Consider the following 13,255-nt stretch of genomic DNA (forward strand, 5'->3'; position numbering starts at 1 on the left):
TAGAGTGTGTCATTTAAATCCAAGTACTTCATTAAAATCCAAGTACTTTAGGAGAACAGTGGGAGGCAAAATTTCACTGAAATGTTCACCATGGTGAACCTGATTAGCAACGACTTGCACCACGGCGAAGTTATTTCAAGAACCTCGATGGTTGTGACTTATCTCCTAATCAACATGTTTGACCTGACTGTACCATTCCTGTACCAATTGCATCATAGCTATAGCCATAAAACCACAACCAATCACTGCGTAAATACAGTATCTCATGTACAGTAGCCTCACTGTTGGTAGCTTACAATCGTTTGTGAAACCGAAAGTGAAAATGACATGCACGGTTTCATGAGCAAAAATCCTCTTAACCAAGTCAAATAAGCATTTTAATTGGCTATTATTTTGCAAAACTACATTTTAGATTGTTACGCTAAATAGTCATTTTTACTTCAAGTTTACAGTTGATTGCATAGTCCACACACAGTAAAATGATGACAAGACTGAAACATGGCATTTTTCGGACCCACCCCCAAACCGATCACGGTGAACGATGTTACGTGCTGCATAACATTCTCCACGGCCTCTCCACATCCTTTCACGTCCGTCACACGTACTCAGAGGGAATCTACTCTCATCTGTGAAAAGCACAGACCGCCAGTGGCATAGTTTCCAATGCTGGTGGTCGACTGGCGACCTCGACGGTGCCGGGCAGTGAGCACAGGGCCCACAAGAGGACATCGGGCCCCCAGGCCACCCTCATGAAATCTGTTTATGATTGTTTGGTTAGAGACATTTACACCACTGGCCAGCCGGAGATCTTTTCAGATCAGATAGCAGTCCTGCTGACGGGTTAAGGACCTTCTACGGCCCTGTCCAGCTCCCCTAGAGTAACTGCCTGTCTCTTGGACTCTCCTCCATGCTCTTGAGACTGTGCTGGGAGAAACAGAAAACCTTCAGGCAATAGCACTCATTGATGTGCCATCGTGGAGGAGTTGGACTGTCTGTGCAACTTCTGTCAGGTCCACGTAGCGCCTCATGCTACCAGTGACATTGACCCTATATGCAAAACTGGTGGAAAAACTGTCAGAAAAGATGAGGAGGTAAAAATGACAGTGGCCTCCACCTGTAAAACGATTCCTGTTTTGGAGGTCATCTCGTTGTTGCCCCTCTAGCACACCTGTTGTTGATTTCATTAACACCAAAGCAGCTGCAAGTAATTAACAACCCCGCTTTTACTTAACTTACCAGATCAATATCCCAGAGGTTAAAAAACGCAATGCTCTACTCAGATTCAAAGGTATTCCTTTAAGTTTTTGAGCAGTGTATTTGGGAGTCCTATTATTTCCTAATTGAAACAATGCATAACATATGTACATATGTAGCAATTTATTGAAACAAGACTATGCTTGTTATACATGCATCAAAAATAAAGACAGAGTTGAGGTTAGTATGTTGGCTTGTGGCAAAATTAATTGCCCACCCCTAATTTGACACGATACTGAAAAAAAAGTACTTGATTTTCTGTTGCCCATGGTTAAATTATGTTCAACTAACACAAATCATTTGTTTATTCTTTTGGAAAACATGGGAAAATTACATTGGTTTACCACATTTTAATCATCAGCTAATTAAGTAAACCCAAAGGATCTTAAGGATCAGTGCGGTGGCTGTTCATTTCCATTATCAGGGATGTCAAACTATATTTTTGTTGCAGGCCACATTGTAGTTAGGGTTTCCTTCAGAGGGCCGTTATGACTGGGAAACCATACAAATGGTAATTATATATTCACAACAAATAGATGGATAACTAGTTTTGAAATCAGTTCAACTATTCTGAAAAATGGGTTTGGTAAGAAAAAAAATGCTTGCAATACCTCATCATTATTATGTTTTTATTATTTTTTACACATGACAATTTGAATTTTCGATACAGATTTGAGCATGAATCATAGAAGTTGTCGACGAAGATCATAGAAGTTGGTTTCACGGGCCACACAAAATGGTGTATTTGTGTGTGTTTGAGGGGGTGCAGATTTGGCCCCATGGCCTTGTGTTTGACACCAGTGTATTAAGGATGTATGTTTGGCTTGACTTGTCATCAAATTCTAGCGTATGATCGTTTTCAGATTTAATAATGCTTCGGTACAACAACCCTTTTAAAAAGCAAAGCGTGCGTGTGTGTCAGTGAGAGAAGGTGTGCGTCCACTTCCGGTGACACGTGAGCACAGCAAGGTGACGGAGTTACCTGAAACTAGGCGGGAGTCACTGCCTGTCCCTCCCTTCTCCCCTGTTTTTCTCAATCCTGGAAGAAAGACAGCGGCGTCAGGGGAGGTGGACGCTGTGAATTGACGACTTTGAACGTTTTTGAAGAAGCTGCTTGGGGCTTTTCATCCTCTCGCTGGGACAAAGGCAACATGTTGATCCGCGAATTGTGAGTAACTTGCTGTTGTTTCAAATTGGCGAGATTGTCATTGTGTCTGGCAGTGAACATTCACGTTGTCAAGTGAAATATGTCACGTTAGCGAACGAGATGCAGACTTTCCTGCTTCTGCTGTCGTTTCATTCAGTGTATTAAGCGAGTCCAGTTTTTTTGTATTCAGAGTATAGGCTATTTTAAAGTGACCGATTGTTTTTTAAATAAGTTTGGAAATGAGTTAGCGCTACACTTCAACGAGTTCCCCGACCTCGTGACACCGGGACGTGATTAAACAGGAAGAGTAGTTTAATGTTGAACTCGCTACATTGAATGGAATTTCGGGATGATGGAGTCGTTTTGTAGCCCACTTTACTGATGTAATGTAGAACGTACATTTTCATACAGTATGATAACAGCCAAGTCATACAATAAAAACATTATTGTTGCACTTCATATAATATCCAATAGTTAGCTATCACCTGACCGCAGTACAAAGTGCATGTGAGCAGACAATTTCAATTATACTTAGGAACGCAAGCCCTCATCTAAAATAGATTTGCTATCAAAGGTATTGTGCATTTATTTGGCGATATTTAACTTTCGGCGTGTTGAAACAACTCATCATGGATTCTTACATATACAGGTACAATAACAGGTGGCAATGAATTAAATGTGTTGTGTCTGTCAAGGAGCATTGGAATGCTCTAAATGGGACTCAAACACAGACATACAGAGTACTGCACATGCTTTACACACTAAGCCTTTGTCTTTTGTCTTGATTTGTTTGTTCATTCGCTCTTCCTCCTCTTTAGGTTTCTGTGAAACCTTCATATAGTATAACTGGTAGTGTGAGTCAGCAGAAGGCAGTATTGAATCATACAAAAGCAGACATCTGATTTAACCCACAGTTTTCTTTAGTCAAAAGAAGAATGAGCCAAGCTATTTTTAACACTGACTACATTTTCAGTTTGTTTGTATGTTTTCCCAGTGATGGGCTGTGCATTTAGTACCTTGGCCATCATTTGGGACTTAACTGTCTTTTTCCACCTCCTGATAGCACCGCTACCACGTCACAATTTAGAAACCATCAATACTATCCAAAAATAAAGTATAACAGCACGTAACTGTGCCACATATGTCATATGGAGCAGTTCAGAATCATTACCAAGGAGCATGACAAAAACGTGAAAAAAAAAAAAGCACAGTGGAACTGTTTCAGTGCCGGGGGCTCACCAGATGCTGCTGGCACCGCGACATAGTCCAGTGCTTTTTTTAACAGCAAAAATCAGCGGTTAATTGACACCCACTGAAATGCATTGGGGGGAAAACATTCCCCAAAATGACAACAAGCCTACAATAAGTGTTTTGCTTGAAAAAATGGGATTGGCTAAAAAAAAAAAAAAAAAAAAAAAAAAAAAAAGAAGAAAAAATAGGTTCAATGAAGGTCACTGCTTTTGATTGTGTTTAGGCCAGCAGAGAAGGCAACAACAGTGCATCTCTGGCCTGTACACAGCAAGTCATCAAATGTCCCAGCTCATTCTTTCTGGTCTCGGCAGTTTCTGCTATGTTATTATAGGTCAGATTCTAGCATGCTCTAAGTTCAATTGCGCCATTTGTAAGTTAGCTTTAGGGAAACAATTCTGGAAAGAGCGTTTCCACTTTCCTTCATCTGTTAAATTACTCAAAAACAGCAGGCAAAAAAAGAAAAATATCCATCGTTGATGATTGACCGAGGAAGTTGAACTAATGTCTAATGTACTAATGTCTGATGTTTCTGTCTCTCTCCTAGCCGAATCGTCCTGCCCATTTCAGTGGAAGAGGTAAAGACTTGCCTACATACTTATTTCGTCAAGGACTATCAAATTTGATGTTGTCGCAATCAATTGTGATGATTGCAAATCAGTCCATCCAATGTTGATGGATCTATTTCTTTTCTATGGACTAAAGACATTTAGGCTGAAGTGGTGAAACATTTCAGGATATAAAAATGTCCCATTGTTTTTGGTAAATGAGTCATAAGGTGTACACAGGGACATGGGGTGTTGTCACATTTGGTGTTGAGAGGAATCAAGTATCATTTGAGCACAGGTTGGGACTGCATGCCAACACCATTTTTACATGCAGCCATACCTTTAAAAATGTTTGCAAAATGTGTTGTGATGAAGCACTTGCAGGTATTTGATCTTTCTACCCTTTAATCCCAAATCCTGCCTCGAACAATAGCCTCTTTATTTTGCCCTTTCTCAACACACAGTAATAGCTGTTGCTTCGGCCTGACAGAAATAACTGATTTCTGTGTGACTTCTTTAGTTTATTATACAGTAACGGAAAACCTAATTGAGACAAAACTAATTAAAGAGGAAATATGAAAAAAATTATATATGTTTGGGTTGACTTCCGCCTTAAAGTAACCTGTTGACTTTATCTACAACTGTATTCCTGATATTCGGATTTGAGCGACTCTCACGGACATGCTTGATTGCGAATGTATATACTAAATGTAGTCATCGGGATGCAAACTAGCAATGCAAAAAAAAGAAAAAAATGCTGTTCTTCCCATTTAAACACAAACGCTTTGCCCTGAGTTTTCCAAAAGCTCAGTTTTTAAGGACGAAAACCTACTTTGCACATGTATGAACAGCCAAAAAAGCACAAAACCAGCATTAAAAAAAAAAAAGAAAAATTAAAGAGTGTGTTTTTGGATGTGGTCTTCGATAGAAAAGTAAGGTACGTTAGTTTCATAGGTGTCCATCTGCCACAGACTATTTCTGCACAGAATATGGACCACAGTCAAAATGTTTCTAACAGTACTTGAGATGTCAACATGAGCCAAATTAAGAAAAAAAATCTATTTTGATCAAGATATGACAATTATTTAATTGCCATTTGAAAGGTATTTAAGATTTAATTTGAACCAATCTCATTATTGGAGGATGGTTGTTTCATTGAACAACAACTCAAACAGTTGCCATGTGCCTGGTATGATACATTGTGATATAAAATAACAGAAATGACAATTGTACTTATCCGTCTGTAATATTTCAGTGAATGGAAACGTTTATGGATTGTTTCTTTTTTTTTTTAATGAATAACCCAAGGAGGTGATGAAATCCTTGAAATTCACCGATTCCCTGTTACACACATTTTGACAGCATTGTTTCATAGGTCCAATACAGTTTCAAATAACCACGGAGGAAAGAGTTAGCATATTGTCTCAACATTTCAGACCAACCCTAACAAGTTCAACCTGTTTGATGATTGCAGTTGAATGTAAACTGGTAGCCCTGAAATCTCACAAAGGCTTGGATCACATCCTTTAGGAAGAAAAGGAAACATTCTGGTTATACGTGGCAAGTGGCATTCCAAAGTTCCAACTCAACCTTACATGGACAACTCCTCTTCAGTCAAGAGAAATATGTTTTTCCAGAATAATAATGAAACAGCAAGTAACCTTTCCCAAATAGCTAAATGTGCCATTTTTTCGGTGTACAGTACCAGTAGAGCAGACCAGAATGTAGAGCAGCCAGATTTTTACATGAGCTTGTCTGTGCCTCATTTTTCAGCTTTGTGTAGGTCTCACCAAGCTGTCATTCCCTCATGGGAGTCTTTTTTTTTTTTTTTTTTTTTTTCCTGTGTTGCTCACAGAAAAGGAAGAGTTGAGGATGCAGGGGGAGAAAATGCATTTAAACAGAATATGTTGAGTTTTGAGAATACACACAAAATTAAAATATGCCAGGGGTTGTACAACTTGAACGAAGCGATGTCAACCCCCGCCCTTTTTTTCCTGAAAAATAGATTTTGACTATACAAGGATTCCGACAGCGACAATATACAAGTTGTACCTGCGAATAAGTGTCATGAACAGCCAAACTATCATAAAGTGTGACTTTACAATTCAGAAAATGACTGTAAATGAAATTCTTTTCTCTTGTAGTATCAAGTTGGCCAGCTGTATACGGTAGCAGAAGCCAGCAAGGATGAGACCGGTGGAGGAGAAGGTGTTGAAGTGGTGGTCAATGAGCCCTATGAGGAAAATGGGGAGAAGGGACAGTTTACCCACAAGATCTACCACCTCAAGAGGTTACTTTGCACCTGAACATTTATTGGGCCACCTGGAGCTTAGCTCCCTTGCGTTTGTGCCATTCACTACATCAACTCCCACATCCTGATATGTGGAAGCATGGAAGACTGACTGATATTGTTTTGGACTTTGGTCTACTCTAAAAAGCAGAAGCATATTACATTGGTAAACAACTGACCAAAAGGTTGCCAGTTGAGAGAACTGAATCATCAGTGGGAGCTGACTTCAGTGGCCAGTTAGAATTAATCCATCTAGACAATGAATTCAAGTTTTTGTATTTTTGCATGAAAATGTGAAAGCCTGTTTTTTTTTCTTTTTTTTTTTCTCTCTACAGTAAAGTGCCACGCATTGTACGTGTGCTTGCTCCAAAGGGATCTCTTGAGGTTCACGAAAAGGCCTGGAATGCATATCCCTATTGCAGAACCAGTAAGTGCCACTGTATACCACAAAAATAACTGCGGTATAGAGTGTCTGTTAATATCTGAATTAGACATTTATGAATGGGATTATACGCTGTATGTATTTAACTAAAACTCTCCATTCTCCACTACATCCATCACTCCCGGACAACCCTGATAAAGTTCTCACTGTAAGTAATAGTTTCCTTTGTGTTTATCATCTGGGTGAAACACTTGTTGATATAACATTGCTCACAGTTCTGACAAAATGAAATGCTGTCGTAATGCAGCCAGACAATTGATAAGCGCACATGCAGATGCTCGGGTTTAACTGTGCAAATTCCCAGAGTGCATTGGAATGTGACAGATGCTTTGGTATATGCCCAATGTTTCCAGAATCCATTCATGAAGAACAATTTCGAAATTAAGGTTGAGACTTGGCACAAGCCGGACATGGGAGAACTGGAGAATGTAAGTTGTGTAATGCGCTTGTGGTATCATCTACACACTTTTTCTAAAGTTGCCTTCACGTTCTGGTTGTAATTGCAGTGTGTTGTGTTTGTCTTGTTTATCGATCCATCTAATCTAGCTAAGATATCGCTACACAACCACTTATTCTTTCACCTGAATGTTTTATAAGGGTGTCTGCATAAATTTGAATAGCGCAGAAAACTTGAACTGACTTTAGTAGGTCAATTTAAAACTGAATTTCATACATTTTAGTCGCTACACAATTTCTTTATATTACAATATGCATCTGTAACAATAACACTTTTTCATACATTATTTCCACGTAAATGTAATGCAAAAATGTCAATCAACCAGCAGATGAGCAAAAAATATACAGTTGGATTTCACTAAACTAGGATAACGTGTAAACTTGATTCAATTTTAAAAAGTGAAGCTTTCTATATTCACTACACCTAGTGAAACATTTGAAGACTTCATTTTTGATTGACAGTTTACAGTTAAAAAAAAAACAAAACCATAGCTACATTAAACCATCTCACGAAAACAGATTTACATAAACAATCATGATGATTTTTCATAAAGAAATTTGGTAGGATTTGGCCTTCTGACAATTTTTGAATCTGCATATAATACAGAAAGTATTGGAACTGAAGATGATTTTACCATATCCTTAGCCTAATAGCAGACAGTAATTGCCCAAGTCACTTTCAAAATGTTTTTGGGAGAAATGAGGAAAGAAAAACACAACAAATGGAACAAATAAGAGTTCAGTTGCCTTGAGTCAACGTTTGCAGAGTACAAATTACTTAGAATTTACACAGATGAAGAGGGGAAAAAAGCAAGCGCATCTGCATTTTTAAATTGATATTATGACAGGGCAGTTATGCTATCAGGCTAATGATGGTATTGTAATTTATTTAAATGCACATGTATTTTTGCCAAGTAAAACAAGTACCACAATTATTTGATTTGAAATGTCCTTCTGTAGGTACATGGCATTGAGAACTGGGCTGAAGCTGACGTTGTACACATTGACATTGCTGAAAGAAATGCTGTCTGTGACAAGGTAAGAAATAGAAACAACTTGGAGCTACACACTTTTCATCTCAGTCCACTTAGAGGAGATCATTTGCTTATTTGGTCGCTTGCCATATACTGTACAGCAGTGTTTTTCAAACTTTTTTGAGTCAAGGCACATTTATTCCATTGAAAAAATCCCGCGGCACACCGCCAGCTGAAATTGTGAAAAAAACAAAAAGCTTGTTTTAACAATATGTGTTATATTATTTATATAAGCATTTTTTAACATTGGAGAATGTTATATTATAACGTCTTGAATAGGAGTTAATTAAACACAAAGAAAAAAGTATTTTATAATGTTTCATACTGATACTTGCTCAGTGTGAAACACGGGCCTGTTTGGATAAACATGCGTCACTACAGTGGTACCTCTACTTCTCTATAGTACTACCTCTACTATAAATCCTATTCTGGCGTCCCTTCACTGGCTCCCTGTACATTTTAAAATTCTTATTCTGTTGTCGGTCCCTCTGTTTGGAATGACCTCCCACTAAAAGTTAGGCAACCCCCCCCCCCCTTTCACTGCCCATCATTAGAACTCATTTTAAGCACATTGAGTTGCCTTGTGTATGAAATGTGCAATATACCGTATTTTCCGGATTATAAACCTCTACTTTTTCCTAGGTTTTGAGCCATGCGTCTTATATAAAGGTGCGGCTATTTTGTGGATTTTTCTTCCAACGCTAGGGGCGCGCTAACCGGAATTACAATACAATACAACACAATTCCCATTAACAGGATGCGACTGCAGGTGGAGGAGTTCAACAGGCGAGAGAGCTATGTACTAGGTTATGAATTAGGTTGTATGCGGAAGTATGAAGATGAGTACTGTTTGCATGAAGAGACGTTTGTAAGTAGAGTTACCACTGTAATTTGCTTGTCTCTAAACAAAGACAATTAGCTACCTAATGCTACTGCTGCCACCTGCTGGTATGGAGGAGTACTACAATGTTGTAAAGACATGATTACGCTGCCAGGCGCTGGACCGCACAAATGAGATAATTTCCCACGGCACACAGAGTTTGAAAAATACCCTAAGGTGACATGGGAGTAAAAAAAACAACTTTGCGTTCCCTAGCAAAAACTTTGCGTTCCCTCGCAAAAATTGCGAGATAACGCAAAGTTTTTTGCGAGGAAGCGCATTTTTTTCAAAATGCGTGTTTATGTACTTACGGGTCATTTTCCGGGTAAACAAAAGCAACAAAGGGAGCGTTTTCAGCCGTGAGTGGGTTTAATGGAATTGCTTTGAAATTTGCTTGTAATACAAAGACCTAAAATCAGTTTTTGATACTAAGCATGGTTTCTCCGTCTCTAACGTACTGTTGTCTCTCAAACAGCCGCGCATCAGAGGCTAGGCTAGGCTAGCTGCTAAACTGACCCGGAAGTACATAAACACGCATTTTTAAAAAATGCGTTCCCTCGCAAAATGCGTTTCCTCGCAAAAAAAATTTTTCCTTCCATGTCACCTTAGGGGCTCCGTAGAAAAACACTGCTGTATAGTATACCTTGTGATTAAAAATGCACATTAATTCTCTGTTAAGGATTACAAAGCAGATCAGGATCCGGCCAAATTTAAGTCTGAAAAAACTGGAAGAGGGCCCCTGGGACCTGAATGGAAGGTATACACGTTCAGATGAAAGAATTATAGCGTTTTAGTGTGACAGTCATACAGTTTTTTTTTTTTTGTTTTTTTTTGCCTGTGTGAATGCAGAAAGAACTTATCGACAACCCCAGCTGTCCACATATGTGTGCCTATAAACTAGTCTCAGTACATTTTAAGTGGATGGGCCTGCAGTCAAAGGTGGAGAGCATAATTCAAAAGGTTTGGAAGTCAAATTACCATCTAGTGGGCTGATACATGAACTGCAACACAGGTGCGTGTGTGCATCCGCGCACGTTTTCAATGTCCTGTTGTATACCCCTAATGTTCTCTTTTGTGCAGACGGAGAGGCGTATTTTCACCCACTTCCACAGACAGCTATTCTGCTTGATTGATAAATGGATTGATCTTTCCATGGATGACATCCGAAAAATGGAGGAAGACACCAAAAAAGAGTTGGACGAGGTGACTGAACAGGGTCACACTTGTTTGATGACAAAATTCAGTGGAGCCTCAGGTTACAAACGGACGTATTTACGAACAATTAGGCTTACGCACATAATTTTGGTAGAACTATCTGTGTTTACGCACTATTTTCGCTACATGGACTCTCTTGGCATGGCTGAGCTGTTGTGCTCCGTCTCACGCTGCATACTGATCACTGGCTCTGTGCCACAACGCATTGCTGTTAGCTGAAAACTAGTTGCATCCCTCCGTGGCAATAAGGCGGAAAGCTGTTGCACATTTAGGCTGAAGGTCTATATATATATATATATATATATATATACATATATACATATATACATATATATATATATACATACATACATACATACATACATACATACATACATACATACATACACACACACATAATATACAGTGGGCGGATAACCACAGTAGTCGAGGGTTTGACATCCTTGGTGGGGAAGGGGCCAAGTCAAGACAAATTTGTTGTTACACTGCACTGCAATGACGCATGCCTGCATTAACCCTCTTTCTAACCTGTGTCATTCCACAGATGAGGCAAAATGGTGAAGTTAAAGGCATGGGCATTGATGAATGAGGGGGTAAGCAATTTTCTTTGTCTAGTTGATAAATAACGACTACATTTTATCTTAAAAAAATAAACAACTAAATAAATCAATTTGCTTTTCAGTTGGTGCTCTTCATGCTGACTCTACCCTTGACACACTGGACCACGCCCTCCCCCTCCAGATCCAAGAATGCCGCAGTTCCTTAATTAATATAAACTTAGAATTACACATACAAAAACAATAGAGTCAGTGGACAAGTTTGCGAGGTGCTTTAACCTTGTATATTTACTGGCATGAGGCTACATTTTCCAGTTATCCTGTGTCAGTGATTTGTCATGTCTCGACTGCACTCGATTGATGCATTACCGTTTTATTGTTGGTTTGTCGACAAAAAAATCAAGTTGCCGGACTTTTGATTCACTTTATCTTTTAATACAATGAAACACATTGCTTTTGAGACTTGTTTTGGCAGTTACTATTGTTTGGGGTTTACAGGTTATCCTCTTTGTATCTCTGTAAGGATTTCACCATGAAATCATTTGATTAAGCACAAGAAAACAGTTTCTGGGTTCCAGTAAAACTCCCTGATATTAAGTACTGTATTTCCGTCTTAAAAGGCTCATTCAGAGAAGGAGAAACTCAGAAGTAATGGCTAGTTGAGCTAACTACTGTTTTGTACATAGGAACATTTGTTTTCATATTTTTTGTTGCCGGTGCTAATATTATCGTCATTTAAGGATTGACAGCTTTGCAAATATTTGGTAACCTGATCTCTGTTGGTTGAAATGAAATGGTATTGGTTTTAATGTAATCCATTGGGGTGTCTACCAGTGTACATTAAATGTACACTTTTTTCCTTTCCTTTCATCTTGTTCTTTTGATTCACATGCAGAACCAATTTCCTGAAATTACCAATACATAAACATAATATATTGTGTGTTTATAGTCATTTATGTATTAGGTTTACATGAAGGGTCCAGTCAGTTAGGAAACCTTTGAATCTATTTATGTACATTTCAAGGGACACATATCGGATATGGCTGTGTTTATGTTCATAGAACACATGAAACAGCCCACATGCGCAATTGCCCAAATTGCAAGGAAATAACTCCACCAACATCAACACCAGACAATGAAACTTGGAAGTCAACACAAATGCATACATAAATACTCATGCAAATATAAACCCTTAGGCCTTCTTAAATTTTACTACGCTTAAGCAGCTAGTTTGTGGACATTTTTGGCCACGTACAGACACTCTGTCATTTTATTTCGTTTTTAAAAAATAGTTTACAGCAGCTTTTACTACAGGAGTTTTTTTTTCTTTTTGCTAATGTCAGTTCTTGTGTAAATATCCATTTTTTTAACCCTTCAAATTCCACTTTGATTACAGAATGTGCATGGTGTAAAAACAACTTCAAAATGTTGAACTTCGCAGTAGGCCTAACACTTTTTTTACCCCCTTAAACTGTCTCACTAGTATGTATTGTAGTATAGTCCATTGTACAGCAGATGAAGCTAATGCATACATTCATCATTTTATGAACATCTTATCCTGACTATAGGTTAGCGGGCGTGCTGGAGCCTATCCCAGTTGTCTTGGGGCAGTCACACTTACGGACAATTAACGTCAAGTGTTCACCCTAACTAACTAGTACTACCATGCATGTCTCTGGAATGTGGGAGGAAACTCACACATGCACGGTTACGTGGAGAACATACAACTGCACGCAGGAAAGCAGGAGGCCGGAATGCAACCCGCGACCTCCGAATTGTGAGGTCCATGCACAGGTCCGGCACCTTACCGTCCCAGAGGAATCTTGCGCTTCTTTAATTAAAATGTAATACTCCTCCTTGTCCACCAGGGGGTGCGTCCATCCATCATGTCTAGTGTGTCTAGAATCGAAATTGCACAATTGATTTGCTCTATTGAATTGCTGTAAGCCACTAAACGCCTCTTTTGGAACATGAGAATATTCAAGAAATTTCCCAAAAAAATGGTAAATGATCGAATCTGTTAGTATGTGTTGCGTTAATATTGTTAGTATTACATTTAGAATATTATAATGCAGAAACGGGGCGGCACGGTGACCGACTGGTTAGCACGTCTGCCTCACAGTTCGGAGGTCGTGCGTTCGATCCTGGCCTTCCTGTGTGGAGTTTGCATGTTCTCCCCGTGCC

At 39.0% G+C, this 13,255-nt stretch overlaps 1 protein-coding gene across 1 annotated transcript; it reads left to right on the plus strand.

The window, feature by feature from the left end:
* Positions 1 to 2,166: 2,166 nt before the first annotated feature.
* On the plus strand, positions 2,167 to 12,011 carry LOC147144723 (phosphatidylinositol transfer protein alpha isoform-like). Its single transcript, XM_086035293.1, has 12 exons — positions 2,167 to 2,422; positions 4,197 to 4,227; positions 6,342 to 6,487; positions 6,823 to 6,914; positions 7,070 to 7,077; positions 7,283 to 7,357; positions 8,346 to 8,423; positions 9,979 to 10,056; positions 10,149 to 10,259; positions 10,380 to 10,502; positions 11,059 to 11,107; positions 11,197 to 12,011. Exons 1-11 carry the CDS (start codon positions 2,406 to 2,408, stop codon positions 11,101 to 11,103), a joined length of 804 nt encoding a protein of 267 aa, XP_085891419.1. The 5' UTR covers positions 2,167 to 2,405; the 3' UTR covers positions 11,104 to 11,107; positions 11,197 to 12,011.
* The last annotated feature ends 1,244 nt before the right edge of the window (positions 12,012 to 13,255 follow it).

This window comes from Filicampus tigris, chromosome 7 (assembly GCF_054856515.1).
Source record: "Filicampus tigris isolate MCC_2025a chromosome 7, RoL_Ftig_1.0, whole genome shotgun sequence".
NCBI lineage: Eukaryota > Metazoa > Chordata > Actinopteri > Syngnathiformes > Syngnathidae > Filicampus > Filicampus tigris.